We start from the raw sequence: 16,333 nt of genomic DNA, 5'->3' as shown, positions 1-16,333 counted from the left end.
ATGGCCGCTGATAACTGGGGAGACGGGACAGCACCAGGCAGGTAGATGGCTGCTGATAACAGGTGAGACGGGGCAGCACTGAGCAGGTAGATGGCCGCTGATAACAGGTGAGACGGGGCAGCACCAGGCAGGTAGATGGCTGCTGATAACAAGGGAGACGGGGCAGCACCAGGCAGGTAGATGGCCGCTGATAACTGGGGAGACGGGACAGCACCAGGCAGGTAGATGGCTGCTGATAACAGGTGAGACAGGGCAGCACTAAGCAGGTAGATGGCCGCTGATAACAGGTGAGACGGGGCAGCACCAGGCAGGTAGATGGCCGCTGATAACAGGTGAGACGGGGCAGCACCAGGCAGGTAGATGGCCGCTGATAACAGGTGAGACGGGGCAGCACCAGGCAGGTAGATGGCTGCTGATAACAGGTGAGACGGGGCAGCACTGAGCAGGTAGATGGCCGCTGATAACAGGTGAGACGGGGCAGCACCTGGCAGGTAGATGGCCGCTGATAACAGGGCAGAGGGGCAGCACCAGGCAGGTAGATGGCTGCTGATAACAGGGGAGACAGGGCAGCACCAGGCAGGTAGATGGCTGCTGATAACAGGTGAGACGGGGCAGCACCAGGCAGGTAGATGGCCACTGATAACAGGGGAGACGGGGCAGCACCAGGCAGGTAGATGGCCACTGATAACAGGGGAGACGGGGCAGCATCAGGCAGGTAGATGGCCGCTGATAACAGGGGAGACGGGGCAGCACCAGGCAGGTAGATGGCCACTGATAACAGGGGAGACGGGGCAGGACCAGGCAGGTAGATGACCGCTGATAACAGGGGAGACGGGGCAGCACCAGGTAGGTAGATGGCTGCTGATAACAGGGGAGACGGGGCAGCACCAGGCAGGTAGATGGCCGCTGATAACAGGGGAGACGGGGCAGCACCTGGCAGGTATATGGCTGCTGATAACAGGTGAGACGGGGCAGCACCAGGCAGGTAGATGGCTGCTGATAACAGGTGAGACGGGGCAGCACCAGGCAGGTAGATGGCTGCTGATAACAGGTGAGACTGGGCAGCACCAGGCAGGTAGATGGCCGCTGATAACTGGGGAGACGGGACAGCACCAGGCAGGTAGATGGCTGCTGATAACAGGGGAGACAGGGCAGCACCAGGCAGGTAGATGGCTGCTGATAACAGGGGAGACAGGGCAGCACCAGGCAGGTAGATGGCCGCTGATAACAGGGGAGACAGGGCAGCACCAGGCAGGTAGATGGCCGCTGATAACAGGGGAGACGGGGCAGCACCAGGCAGGTAGATGGCCGCTGATAACAGGGGAGACGGGGCAGCACCAGGCAGGTAGATGGCCGCTGATAACTGGGGAGACGGGACAGCACCAGGCAGGTAGATGGCTGCTGATAACAGGTGAGACGGGGCAGTACTGAGCAGGTAGATGGCCGCTGATAACAGGTGAGACGGGGCAGCACCAGGCAGGTAGATGGCTGCTGATAACAGGGGAGACGGGGCAGCACCAGGCAGGTAGATGGCCGCTGATAACTGGGGAGACGGGACAGCACCAGGCAGGTAGATGGCTGCTGATAACAGGTGAGACAGGGCAGCACTGAGCAGGTAGATGGCCGCTGATAACAGGTGAGACGGGGCAGCACCAGGCAGGTAGATGGCTGCTGATAACAGGTGAGACGGGGCAGCACCAGGCAGGTAGATGGCTGCTGATAACAGGTGAGACGGGGCAGCACTGAGCAGGTAGATGGCCGCTGATAACAGGTGAGACGGGGCAGCACCTGGCAGGTAGATGGCTGCTGATAACAGGTGAGACGGGGCAGCACCAGGCAGGTAGATGGCCGCTGATAACAGGTGAGACGGGGCAGCACCAGGCAGGTAGATGGCTGCTGATAACAGGTGAGACGGGGCAGCACTGAGCAGGTAGATGGCCGCTGATAACAGGTGAGACGGGGCAGCACCTGGCAGGCAGATGGCTGCTGATAACAGGTGAGACGGGGCAGCACCAGGCAGGTAGATGGCCGCTGATAACAGGGCAGAGGGGCAGCACCAGGCAGGTAGATGGCTGCTGATAACAGGGGAGACGGGGCAGCACCAGGCAGGTAGATGGCCGCTGATAACAGGGGAGACGGGGCAGCACCAGGCAGGCAGATGGCGACTGATAACAGGTGAGACGGGGCAGCACCAGGCAGGTAGATGGCCGCTGATAACAGGGCAGAGGGGCAGCACCAGGCAGGTAGATGGCTGCTGATAACAGGGGAGACAGGGCAGCACCAGGCAGGTAGATGGCTGCTGATAACAGGTGAGACGGGGCAGCACCAGGCAGGTAGATGGCCACTGATAACAGGGGAGACGGGGCAGCACCAGGCAGGTAGATGGCCGCTGATAACAGGGCAGAGGGGCAGCATCAGGCAGGTAGATGGCTGCTGATAACAGGGGAGACAGGGCAGCACCAGGCAGGTAGATGGCTGCTGATAACAGGTGAGACGGGGCAGCACCAGGCAGGTAGATGGCCACTGATAACAGGGGAGACGGGGCAGCATCAGGCAGGTAGATGGCCGCTGATAACAGGGGAGACGGGGCAGCACCAGGCAGGTAGATGGCCACTGATAACAGGGGAGACGGGGCAGGACCAGGCAGGTAGATGACCGCTGATAACAGGTGAGACGGGGCAGCACCAGGCAGGTAGATGGCCGCTGATAACAGGGGAGACGGGGCAGCACCAGGCAGGTAGATGGCCGCTGATAACAGGGGAGACGGGGCAGCACCAGGCAGGTAGATGGCCGCTGATAACAGGGGAGACGGGGCTGCATCAGGCAGGCAGATGGCTGCTGATAACAGGTGAGACGGGGCAGCACCAGGCAGGTAGATGGCCGCTGATAACAGGGGAGACGGGGCAGCACCAGGCAGGTAGATGGCCGCTGATAACAGGGGAGACGGGGCAGCACCAGGCAGGTAGATGGCCGCTGATAACAGGGGAGACGGGGCTGCATCAGGCAGGCAGGTGGCTGCTGATAACAGGTGAGACGGGGCAGCACCAGGCAGGTAGATGGCCGCTGATAACAGGGGAGACGGGGCAGCACCAGGCAGGTAGATGGCCGCTGATAACAGGGGAGACGGGGCAGCACCAGGCAGGTAGGTGGCCGCTGATAACAGGGGAGACGGGGCAGCACCAGGCAGGTAGATGGCCGCTGATAACAGGGGAGACGGGGCAGCACCAGGCAGGTAGATGGCTGCTGATAACAGGGGAGACGGGGCAGCACCAGGCAGGTAGATGGCCGCTGATAAAAGGTGAGACGGGGCAGCACCAAACAGGTAGATAGCTTCTGATAACTGGGGAGACGGGGCAGCACCAGGCAGGTAGATAGCCGCTGATAACAGGTGAGACGGGGCAGCACCAGGCAGGTAGATGGCCGCTGATAACAGGTGAGACTGGGCAGCACCAGGCAGGTAGATGGCCGCTGATAACAGGGGAAACGGGGCAGCACCAGGCAGGTAGATGGCTGCTGATAACAGGTGAGACGGGGCAGCACCAGGCAGGTAGATGGCCGCTGATAACAGGTGAGACTGGGCAGCACCAGGCAGGTAGATGGCCGCTGATAACAGGTGAAACGGGGCAGCACCAGGCATGTAGATGGCTGCTGATAACAGGTGAGACGGGGCAGCACCAGGCAGGTAGATGGCTGCGGATAACAGGTGAGACGGGGCAGCACCAGACAGGTAGATGGCTTCTGATAACAGGTGAGACGGGGCAGTTCCAGGCAGGTAGATGGCCGCTTATAACAGGGGAGACAGGGCAGCACCAGGCAGGTAGATGGCCGCTGATAACAGGTGAGACGGGGCAGCACCAGGCAGGTAGATGGCTGCTGATAACAGGGGAGACGGGGCAGCACCAGGCAGGTAGATGGCCGCTGATAACTGGTGAGACGGGGCAGCACCAGGCAGGTAGATGGCCGCTGATAACAGGTGAGATGGGGCAGCACCAGGCAGGTAGATGGCTGCTGATAACAGGTGAGACGGGGCAGTACCAGGCAGGTAGATGGCTGCTGATAACAGGGCAGACGGGACAGCACCAGGCAGGTAGATGGCTGCTGATAACAGGAGAGCCTGGGCAGCACCAGGCAGGTAGATGGCCGCTGATAACAGGGCAGACGGGGCAGCACCAGGCAGGTAGATGGCCGCTGATAACAGGGGAGACGGGGCAGCACCAGGCAGGTAGATGGCTGCTGATAACGGGGAGACGGGGCAGCACCAGGCAGGTAGATGGCCGCTGATAACAGGTGAGATGGGGCAGCACCAGGCAGGTAGATGGCTGCTGATAACAGGTGAGACGGGGCAGCACCAGGCAGGTAGATGGCTGCTGAGAACAAGTGAGACGGGGCAGCACCAGGCAGGTAGATGGCTGCTGATAACTGGTGAGACGGGGCAGCACCAGGCAGGTAGATGGCTGCTAATAACAGGGCAGACGGGGCAGCACCAGGCAGGTAGATGTCCGCTGATAACAGGGGAGACGGGGCAGCACCAGGCAGGTAGATGGCCGCTGATAACTGGGGAGACGGGACAGCACCAGGCAGGTAGATGGCTGCTGATAACAGGTGAGACGGGGCAGCACTGAGCAGGTAGATGGCCGCTGATAACAGGTGAGACGGGGCAGCACCAGGCAGGTAGATGGCTGCTAATAATAGGTGAGACGGGGCAGCACCAGGCAGGTAGATGGCCGCTGATAACAGGGGAAACGGGACAGCACCAGGCAGGTAGATTGCTGCTGATAACAGGTGAGACGGGGCAGCACCAGGCAGGTAGATGGCTGCTGATAACAGGGTAGACGGGGCAGCTCCAGGCAGGTAGATGGCCGCTGATAACAGGTGAGACTTGGCAGCACCAGGCAGGTAGATGGCCGCTGATAACAGGTGAGACGGGGCAGCACCAGGCAGGTAGATGGCCGCTGATAACAGGTGAGACGGGGCAGTACCAGGCAGGTAGATGGCCGCTGATAACAGGTGAAACGGGGCAGCACCAGGCAGGTAGATGGCTGCTGATAACAGGGGAGACGGGGCAGCATCAGGCAGGTAGATGGCCGCTGATAACAGGGGAGACGGGGCAGCACCAGGCAGGTAGGTGGCCGCTGATAACAGGTGAGACGGGGCAGCACCAAGCAGGTAGATGGCCGCTGATAACAGGGGAGACGGAGCAGCACCAGGCAGGTAGGTGGCCGCTGATAACAGGTGAGACGGGGCAGCACCTGGCAGGTAGATGGCTGCTGATAACAGGTGAGACGGGGCAGCACCAGGCAGGTAGGTGTCTGCTGATAACAGGTGAGACTTGGTAGCACCAGGCAGGTAGATGGCCGCTGATAACAGGTGAAACGGGGCAGCACCAGGCAGGTAGATGGCTGCTGATAACAGGGGAGACGGGGCAGCATCAGGCAGGTAGATGGCTGCTGATAACAGGGGAGACGGGGCAGCACCAGGCAGGTAGGTGGCCGCTGATAACAGGTGAGATGGGGCAGCACCAGGCAGGTAGATGGCCGCTGATAACAGGGGAGACGGAGCAGCACCAGGCAGGTAGGTGGCCGCTGATAACAGGTGAGACGGGGCAGCACCTGGCAGGTAGATGGCTGCTGATAACAGGTGAGACGGGGCAGCACCTGTCAGGTAGATGGCTGCTGATAACAGGTGAGACGGGGCAGCACCAGGCAGGTAGATGGCTGCTGATAACAGGTGAGACGGGGCAGCACCAGGCAGGCAGATGGCTGCTGATAACAGGTGAGACTGGGCAGCACCTGGCAGGTAGATGGCTGCTGATAACAGGTGAGACGGGGCAGCACCAGGCAGGTAGGTGGCCGCTGATAACAGGTGAGATGGGGCAGCACCAGGCAGGTAGATGGCCGCTGATAACAGGGGAGACGGAGCAGCACCAGGCAGGTAGGTGGCCGCTGATAACAGGTGAGACGGGGCAGCACCTGGCAGGTAGATGGCTGCTGATAACAGGTGAGACGGGGCAGCACCTGTCAGGTAGATGGCTGCTGATAACAGGTGAGACGGGGCAGCACCAGGCAGGTAGATGGCTGCTGATAACAGGTGAGACGGGGCAGCACCAGGCAGGTAGATGGCTGCTGATAACAGGTGAGACTGGGCAGCACCTGGCAGGTAGATGGCTGCTGATAACAGGTGAGACGGGGCAGCACCAGGCAGGTAGGTGGCCGCTGATAACAGGTGAGATGGGGCAGCACCAGGCAGGTAGATGGCCGCTGATAACAGGGGAGACGGAGCAGCACCAGGCAGGTAGGTGGCCGCTGATAACAGGTGAGACGGGGCAGCACCTGGCAGGTAGATGGCTGCTGATAACAGGTGAGACGGGGCAGCACCTGGCAGGTATATGGCTGCTGATAACAGGTGAGACGGGGCAGCACCAGGCAGGTAGATGGCTGCTGATAACAGGTGAGACGGGGCAGCACCAGGCAGGTAGATGGCTGCTGATAACAGGTGAGACTGGGCAGCACCTGGCAGGTAGATGGCTGCTGATAACAGGTGAGACGGGGCAGCACCAGGCAGGTAGATGGCTGCTGAGAACAGGTGAGACGGGGCAGCACCAGGCAGGTAGATGGCTGCTGATAACAGGTGAGACGGGGCAGCACCAGGCAGGTAGATGGCTGCTGATAACAGGGGAGACGGGGCAGCACCAGGTAGGTAGATGACCGCTGATAACAGGTGAGACGGGGCAGCACCAGGCAGGTAGATGGCTGCTGATAACAGGTGAGACGGGGCAGCACCAGGCAGGTAGATGGCTGCTGATAACAGGTGAGACGGGGCAGCACCAGGCAGGTAGATGGCTGCTGATAACAGGTGAGACGGGGCAGCACCAGGCAGGTAGATGGCTGCTGATAACAGGTGAGACGGGGCAGGACCAGGCAGGTAGATGGCTGCTGATAACAGGTGAGACGGGGCAGCACCAGGCAGGTAGATGGCCGCTGATAACAGGTGAAACGGGGCAGCACCAGGTAGGTAGATGACCGCTGATAACAGATGAGACGGGGCAGCACCAGGCAGGTAGATGACCGCTGATAACAGGGGAGACGGGACAGCACCAGGCAGGTAGATGGCCGCTGATAACAGGTGAAACGGGGCAGCACCAGGCAGGTAGATGGCCGCTGATAACAGGTGAAACGGGGCAGCACCAGGCAGGTAGATGGCCGCTGATAACAGGGGAGACGGGGCAGTCCGGTGCTTGTTCATTGCCTTTAACCCCCTTATTGCCGGCCCCATGTAGGGAGGAGTCCGCTGTCCATCATCAGTCACTATGATACATGTAACCTATCACCTGGGATTGACAGCGGGCGCTCTCCGCAGAGGCGACTTGTGGGCGACTGTCTCATGTCACATCCTGCGGAGTCCTAGACCAGCAGCAGCTTGTCACCTCCGATTACCTGTGAAAAGATCAAAGCAAGAAATGGTCATAAGCCGCGTCCTGAGAGATCTACATCATCACACACAGGACGTGATCAGTAACTGGAGGAAACTATACAGAGTAAATGCATTACTAATACTGGGGTATACTCCAGAGCTGCACTCACTATTCTGCTAGTGCAGTCACTGTGTACATACATTACTGATCCTGAGTTACATCCTGTATTATACTCCAGAGCTGCACTCACTATTCTGCTGGTGCAGTCACTGTGTACATACATTACATTACTGATCCTGAGTTACATCCTGTATTATACTCCAGAGCTGCAGTCACTATTCTGCTGGTGCAGTCACTGTGTACATACATTACATTACTGATCCTGAGTTACATCCTGTATTATACTCCAGAGCTGCACTCACTATTCTGCTGGTGCAGTCACTGTGTACATACATTACATTACTGATCCTGAGTTACATCCTGTATTATACTCCAGAGCTGCAGTCACTATTCTGCTGGTGCAGTCACTGTGTACATACATTACATTACTGATCCTGAGTTACATCCTGTATTATACTCCAGAGCTGCACTCACTATTCTGCTGGTGCAGTCACTGTGTACACACATTACATTACTGATCCTGAGTTACATCCTGTATTATACTCCAGAGCTGCACTCACTATTCTGCTGGTGCAGTCACTGTGTACATACATTATATTACTGATCCTGAGTTACATCCTGTATTATACCCCAGAGCTGCACTCACTATTCTGCTGATGCAGTCACTGTGTACATACATTACATTACTGATCCTGAGTTACCTCCTGTATTATACTCCAGAGCTGCATTCACTATTCTGCTGGTGCAGTCACTGTGTACATACATTACATTACTGATCCTGTGTTACCTCCTGTATTATACTCCAGAGCTGCACTCACTATTCTGCTGGTGCAGTCACCGTGTACATACATTACATTACTGATCCTGAGTTACATCCTGTATTATACTCCAGAGCTGCACTCACTATTCTGCTGGTGCAGTCACTGTGTACATACATTACATTACTGATCCTGAGTTACCTCCTGTATTATACTCCAGAGCTGCACTCACTATTCTGCTGGTGCAGTCACTGTGTACATACATTACATTACTGATCCTGAGTTACCTCCTGTATTATACTCCAGAGCTGCACTCACTATTCTGCTGGTGCAGTCACTGTGTACATACATTACATTACTGATCCTGAGTTACCTCCTGTATTATACTCCAGAGCTGCACTCACTATTCTGCTGGTGCAGTCACTGTGTACATACATTACATTACTGATCCTGAGTTACCTCCTGTATTATACTCCAGAGCTGCACTCACTATTCTTCTGGTGCAGTCACTGTGTACATACATTACATTACTGATCCTGAGTTACATCCTGTATTATACTCCAGAGCTGCACTCACTATTCTGCTGGTGCAGTCACTGTGTACATACATTACATTACTGATCCTGAGTTACATCCTGTATTATACTCCAGAGCTGCACTCACTATTCTGCTGGTGCAGTCACTGTGTACATACATTACATTACTGATCCTGAGTTACCTCCTGTATTATACTCCAGAGCTGCACTCACTATTCTGCTGGTGCAGTCACTGTGTACATACATTACATTACTGATCCTGAGTTACATCCTGCATTATACTCCAGAGCTGCACTCACTATTCTGCTGGTGCAGTCACTGTGTACATACATTACATTACTGATCCTGAGTTACATCCTGTATTATACTCCAGAGCTGCACTCACTATTCTGCTGGTGCAGTCACTGTGTACATACATTACATTACTGATCCTGAGTTACCTCCTGTATTATACTCCAGAGCTGCGCTCACTATTCTGCTGGTGGACACGTCCTGTTGGGGTGAGGCTGGCAGTTTCTTGATATTGGGCACTGTCCCTTTATTTCTGTTCTTCTCCGGTCACCTCTCAGTTATGGATGAAGTCATTCAGTGTAAGCGCTGGGGGTTAATTGTTGGGGGTCCCTGCATTAGAGCGGACCCCCACCCTCTCCCTGTGGATGGTGAGTGCCCTTTCCTCCTGCACTCCCTGTGATCGCTGCCAGCCCCGTTATCAATCTCTGGAGGGGAATTATATGGCGGTTTTACTAACTTGGATCATAAAGCTTTTCCTTTTTTTTCTGTTCTCGTCCAGAGGGAAATTTATTTTGGTTTCGGTTAGAAATACCTCATAAAACCTCCGCCGCTGAGCGAGCGGCTGAAGGTGACTCGTGGTGCGGCCGATCCTGCGAGGCGGAGGGTGGGGGTTATACTCTCGATATTCACAGCTTATTTCTCGCACGTTACAATGTATCACAAGGATTATTGCTATAAATCCACAGAGGGCACAGGGCCGGTCCCCGGAGGGCACAGGGCCGGTCCACGGAGGGCACAGGGCCGGTCCACGGAGGGCACAGGGCCGGTCATTGGAGGGCACAGGGCCGATCCCCGGAGAGCACAGGGCGGGTCCTCGGAGGGCACAGGTCCGTGGAGGGCACAGGGCCGGTCCGTGTAGGGCACAGGGCTGGTCTGCGTATGGCACAGGGCTGGTCCTCGGAGGGCACAGATCCGCGGAGGCCACAGGGCCGGTCCGCGGATGGCACAGGGCCGGTCCGCGGAGGGCACAGGGCGTGTCCGCGGAGGGCACAGAGTGGGTCCTTGGAGGGCATAGGGCGGGTCCACGGAGGGCACAGGTCCGCGGAGGGCACAGGGCCGGTCCACGGAGGGCACAGGTCCGCGGAGGGCACAGGGCCGGTCCACGGAGGGCACAGGTCCGCGGAGGGCACAGGGCCGGTCCACAGAGGGCACAGGGCCGGTCCTCGGAGGGCACAGGGCCCGTCTGCGGAGGGCACAGGGCGTGTCCTCGGAGGGCACAGGGCAGGTCCCCAGAGGGCATAGGGCTGGTCCACGGAGGGCACAGGGCTGGTCCACGGAGGGCACAGGGCTGGTCCACGGAGGGCACAGGGCCGGTCCCCGGAAAGCACAGGGCGGGTCCTCGGAGGGCACAGGTCCGTGGAGGGCACAGGGCCGGTCCATGTAGGGCACAGGGCCGGTCTGCGGATGGCACAGGGCCGGTCCTCGTAGGGCACAGATCCGCAGAGGGCACAGGGCCGGTCCGTGGAGGGCACAGGGCCTGTCCGCGGATGGCACAGGGCCTGTCCGTGGATGGCACAGGGCCGGTCCTCGGAGGACACAGGTCCGCGGAGGGCACAGGGCGTGTCCGCGGAGGGCACAGGGCCGGTCCCCGGAAAGCACAGGGCGGGTCCTCGGAGGGCACAGGTCCGTGGAGGGCACAGGGCTGGTCCATGTAGGGCACAGGGCCGGTCTGTGTAGGGCACAGGGCCGGTCTGCGGATGGCTCAGGGCCGGTCCTCGTAGGGCACAGATCTGCGGAGGGCACAGGGCCGGTCCGTGGAGGGCACAGGGCCTGTCCGCGGATGGCACAGGGCCGGTCCACGGAGGGCACAGGGCCCGTCCTCGGAGGACACAGGTCCGCGGAGGGCACAGGGCGTGTCCGCGGAGGGCATAGGGCGGGTCCACGGAGGGCACAGGTCCGCGGAGGGCACAGGGCCGGTCCACGGAGGGTACAGGTCTGCGGAGGGCACAGGGCCGGTCCGCGGAGGGCACAGGGCCGGTCCACGGAGGGCACAGGGCCGGTCCACGGAGGGCACAGGGCGTTTCCTCGGAGGTCACAGGGCGTGTCCTCGGAGGGTACAGGGCCGGTCCGCGGAGGGCACAGGGCCGGTCCTCGGAGGGCACAGGGCCCGTCCTCGGAGGGCACAAGGCATGTCCTCGGAGGGCACAGGGCGGGTCTTCGGAGGGCACAGGGCGGGTCTTCGGAGGGCACAGGGCGGGTCCTTGGAGGGCATAGGGCGGGTCCTTGGAGGGCACAGGGCCGGTCCACGGAGGGCACAGGTTCACGGAGGGCACAGGGCGGGTCCTTGGAGGGCATAGGGCGGGTCCTTGGAGGGCACAGGGCCGGTCCACGGAGGGCACAGGTTCACGGAGGGCACAGGGCGGGTCCTCGGAGGGCACAGGTCCACTTAGGGCACAGGGCGTGTCCACGGAGGGCACAGGGCGTGTCCTCGGAGGGTACAGGGTGGGTCCACGGAGGTCACAGGGTCGGTCCACGAAGGCCCGCTCCGCACATACTGAATGACACAGATAGGGCCTCTACTGATCCATGTCAGGATTAACCCCTCGCGTTTTTGGCAAGGTTGCAGCTCTTTGGGGGGAGGATGGGAAGATGGCGGCTCTGTCTTTAGACGTGGCGTCCGCTGAGCCGCGCTCTGTCCCCCTCATTGCTCTCGAGCGCACAACTTATTGTCACGTAACGAAAACATTTGTTTTTATGTCTTGCAAAGAAAATGAGAAAAATAAGTCGCGATGTGGAGGAGAGCGGTGATCTGAGGCGCAGCCGAGGATGGGGGAGCGGATATCAGGTCCTGGGAAAGCTGGGTGATGACCAGTGATACCCCAGACATTGGAGCTGAGGGGCTGCACATCATAGTGGGGTGACTCTGTGTCTCCCGGCTGTCCCAGGTTCCCCCTTACTCCATAATACAATAATTGAGCCCGGCTGGGAGTTGTAGTGAATTCTGCTGACGCCACCGGTCATCGCTTCCTAAGGTACAAGGTCACGTTTTCCCCATATGTTTTGCCCCTTGTGGGATCTCGTTGCTTTCTTCTGGCTGTGGTCTATTAGTCGGGCCCCCCCACACCGGTATAATGGCTTCTCCCCCCGCACGGGTATAACGCCTTCTCCCCCCGCACCGGTATAATGGCGTCCTCCCCCCGCACCGGTATAACGGCTTCTCCCCCCGCACCGGTATAACGGCTTCTCCCCCCGCACCGGTATAACAGCTTCTCCCCCCGCACCGGTATAACGGCTTCTTCCCCTGCACCGGTATAACGGCTTCTCCCCCCGCACCGGTATAACGGCTTCTCCCCCCGCACCGGTATAACGGCTTCTCCCCCCGCACCGGTATAACGGCGTCCTCCCCCCGCACCGGTATAACGGCTTCTCCCCCCGCACCGGTATAACGGCTTCTCCCCCCGCACCGGTATAACGGCTTCTCCCCCTGCACCGGTATAACGGCGTCCTCCCCCCGCACCGGTATAACGGCTTCTCCCCCCGCACCGGTATAACGGCTTCTCCCCCCGCACCGGTATAACGGCTTCTCTCCCCGCACTGGTATAACGGCTTCTCCCCCCGCACTGGTATAACGGCTTCTCCCCCTGCACCGGTATAACGGCGTCCTCCCCCCGTACCGGTATAACGGCTTCTCCCCCCGCACTGGTATAACGGCTTCTCCCCCCGCACTGGTATAACGGCTTCTCCCCCCGCACCGGTATAACGGCTTCTCCCCCCGCACCGGTATAACGGCTTCTCCCCCCGCACCGGTATAACGGCTTCTCCCCCCGCACCGGTATAACGGCTTCTCCCACCGCACTGGTATAACGGCTTCTCCCCCCGCACCGGTATAACGGCTTCTCCCCCCGCACCGGTATAACGGCTTCTCCCCCCGCACCGGTATAACGGCTTCTCCCCCCGCACCGGTATAACGGTGTCTCCCCCCGCACCGGTATAATGGCTTCTCCCCCCGCACCGGTATAACGCCTTCTCCCCCCGCACCGGTATAACCGCTTCTCCCCCCGCACCGGTATAACGGCTTCTCCCCCCGCACCGGTATAACGCCTTCTCCCCCCGCACCGGTATAATGGCTTCTCCCCCCGCACCGGTATAACGCCTTCTCCCCCCGCACCGGTATAACGCCTTCTCCCCCCGCACCGGTGTAACGCCTTCTCCCCCCGCACCGGTATAACGCCTTCTCCCCCCGCACCGGTATAACGCCTTCTCCCCCCGCATCGGTGTAACGCCTTCTCCCCCCGCACCGGTATAACGGCGTCTCCCCCCGCACCGGTATAATGGCTTCTCCCCCCGCACCGGTATAACGGCTTCTCCCCCCGCACCGGTATAACGGCTTCTCCCCCCGCACCGGTATAACGGCTTCTCCCCCCGCACCAGTATAACGACTTCTGAGAGATTCGCTCCTGGTCTCCGGTTCTCGGTCTCCGGATTGTACAGATCAGTAGAGACGACCGCGGCGCGGAAAGCCGGCACCAGTGCGGAGGCGGATGATGGTCTCTGTAGTCCTGAGCCCCCTGATACCAGGACAAAATATATGGGCCGCAGCCGAGCAACGGTCCAGAGCCAAGAATGACAGCGACGCATGGACATCAGCACCGCACATTACGTCCCTGGTGGTCTTTTATTGTCCGGTCATGTGACTGACGCGTTCCGCACTCCCTCGTTCCAGTTTTTCTAGGATTGTATGAGAATTGCAGTAAATCTGAGACGAGACCCCCAATTCTAGAGTCCGATACGTCGTTCACAGAATAAGATGGCGGCCGGTCTGCTGTAATCATTTATAGGATTATAACCTCCGCTTCCTCCTGCTTGCTGATGGTTTCCTCACACCTTCTTGACTGTTTCCTTTCTATGGTTATTTTTCAGGGTCCAACACGTGGCTGGTGCCGGAGACGCGGGGGGCCATTGTGCAAGGAGGTTACGGCCACACCAGCGTGTACGACCCCATCACCAAGTCTGTGTACGTGCACGGAGGCTACAAGGCCCTGCCGGGGAACAAGTACGGCCTCGTGGACGACCTGTATCGATACGAAGTCAATGCCAGGACCTGGTGGGTTCACAACGTCACGACGTGTAGAGTGCGAGCTCCTGGGCCCGCGCACGACTCACAATGTACTGGGCTGATGTTCTGTGTAACGACCCGAGCGCTGGCGTCACGTAATCGTGGTCTGTAGGGGCCGCAGGAAGGTTTGTTACAGTGTGTCAGTGCCCCATACACAGTTATTACTGTCAATGCATTCATATTTCTCACAGCTGGCTGTTTGTTACAATGTATCCAGTCTGGATGATCCTCTGACCTAAAGAGCGGCAGTCTGTTACAATGTATCAGTGCAGAGATGTATTTTGGTCTGGAGTCCAGGGATTTGTGTAGATAATTGTAACAAACCCTCAGCTGTGTGAATAGGACTAAGCCACAAGGTTTACCCGCTCTAGAAGGAGCTCACTGACAGACTCTCAGTTTACTCATTCTGCAGCCAGCAATAGACAGTGCAGCACTGCGGCTGTGGAACGGAAACGGTGAAACATTTTTAATGAAAATCAAATCTAAAAATAAATTTTAGCCCCCAAAGAAAAAACAATTGGTCCTGATACGTGGGATTTTCCGTTTTTCCGCCCCTGTTGGCTGCCGGCTATGAGAGGTCCTGAAAATGGAGAGGGAATAACTCGCAGAGCCTGCTAGGAAGCTGCAGGGAACCGTACAGTATAATGGGGGGAGCTGGGAGCCATCACTGGGGGCCTCGTCCACTGGCGACAGCCGCACTGCGGGCTGTAACGGGGTCTGGTTGTCACCTTGCTACTGCTCTTAAAGCGAACGCGTCACATTGTACATGCGGGGCTACCTGCAGGCGCCGTGGTCACTTTAGGAGTCCAGTGGGTGGTCCTGCTCAGTGATTGACATCTCCCCCCCGCCCCCTGGACTCCTGGGCATAGAAGGAGCAGAGATTTCATGTGATATTGTAACCATTCTACCTGGTCATGACCCTTCTCCGCTGCCCCCCCGCTCTGTAACCTGCGGAGCCGTACAGCGTGGCAGGGTCCCTTTAAGTTCCAGCAGCGCAGGGGTTACCCAGGCTTGCACATCAGCGGTTTGCTTTGCAGACAGACATCAGATTAGATTGCACAAACACCGCCTGTAATCCAGCGCAAAGGTCCCTGATGGGACGAGCGGCGCTCAGACTGTCCGCAGCGCTCGCACGCGGCTCACACTGACCTTTTCTTCCCAGCGCCTCTTGTGATTACGCTCCGTCTCTCGCAACGTTCTCAATCACTCGTTTAATTTGTGCCACGGCACCCCCACCTGACTGGGGGTCCGGCTGCTTCCTGCGGAGGGGGGGGGAGATAGTGTCTGCGGGGGTGGTGGGGGGGGGTAGACTCAGGGCTGATTGGAAACATTGTGGCCAAGTTTGTATTTTCTTCTGTGTTGAAATTAGGGTGCACTTCCCCTTTAAGAAGCACTTGCAGGGTTTAAAGGTACCGCACCGCTGGTCATCCACAGATTCTGCTCATTCGGTGCAGGACACATGGATGATTAACCCCCGGAGCAGCGCTCGCTGACCGGATGTTTATTCATAAGTACCAGTGTAACGTGCAACCACTACAGGGCGAGAATTAAGCAAATCTATTACCCCAGAAAGGTCATCTCCGGCCCCGGGCACGCCGACCTTTCCCGTGGAGGCGGACACATTCATTACACTTGCCGTATTGATTTCCCCCTTTGGTGCGTCTTTATATTTTGACCTTTTGGTTGTGGTTTAGGGTTTTCCGTGCGATGATGGTCCGAGGCCTTGCGGCGTCTCCTCCGGCGTCAGTGCTGCTCTCGTCTCACGCTGGAATCTGCAGCTCTGCGCATTCAGTGATGGCAACTGACCACCTTTCCCGACCTAATACTTCTCACAGCTGAGGGTTTGTTACTGTCACATCCAGATAATCCTCGGTAGGGTTACCCAGAGCAGGGGCTAGTGATGACATCCCTGATGGTCTAGGGTGCGGAAGGGGACAATGGTGGCTCCATCCCTCGTGGTCTCAGCTTCTAGGGTCCTGTTATTATCAAAAGGTTATGCTGAAGTTATACAAGGAACAGTAACTGCTGCTCTGGAGGTGACAGAAGATCTGTAACAGAAGAATTAAGAATGCTGCTCTGGAGGTGACAGAAGATCTGTAACAGAAGAATTCAGAATGCCGCTCTGGAGGTGACAGAAGATCTGTAACAGGAGAATTAAGAAT

The 16,333-nt window shown here is 58.3% G+C and overlaps 1 protein-coding gene across 1 annotated transcript in view; it reads left to right on the top strand.

The window, feature by feature from the left end:
• ATRNL1 (attractin like 1) overlaps positions 1–16,333 on the top strand; it is a 1,189,422-nt gene that overhangs the window by 267,273 nt on the left and 905,816 nt on the right. The window contains exon 9 of the mRNA XM_073684631.1: positions 13,976–14,159. Coding sequence (XP_073540732.1) covers positions 13,976–14,159 — 184 coding nt within the window. The remainder of the gene's footprint in view (positions 1–13,975; positions 14,160–16,333) is intronic.

The sequence above is a fragment of the Phyllobates terribilis genome, unplaced genomic scaffold (assembly GCF_046119375.1).
Source record: "Phyllobates terribilis strain yellow unplaced genomic scaffold, ASM4611937v1 Scaffold_5__5_contigs__length_657084704, whole genome shotgun sequence".
NCBI classification, from domain to species: Eukaryota; Metazoa; Chordata; class Amphibia; order Anura; family Dendrobatidae; genus Phyllobates; species Phyllobates terribilis.
This window is presented reverse-complemented; position numbering and strand designations above follow the sequence as displayed.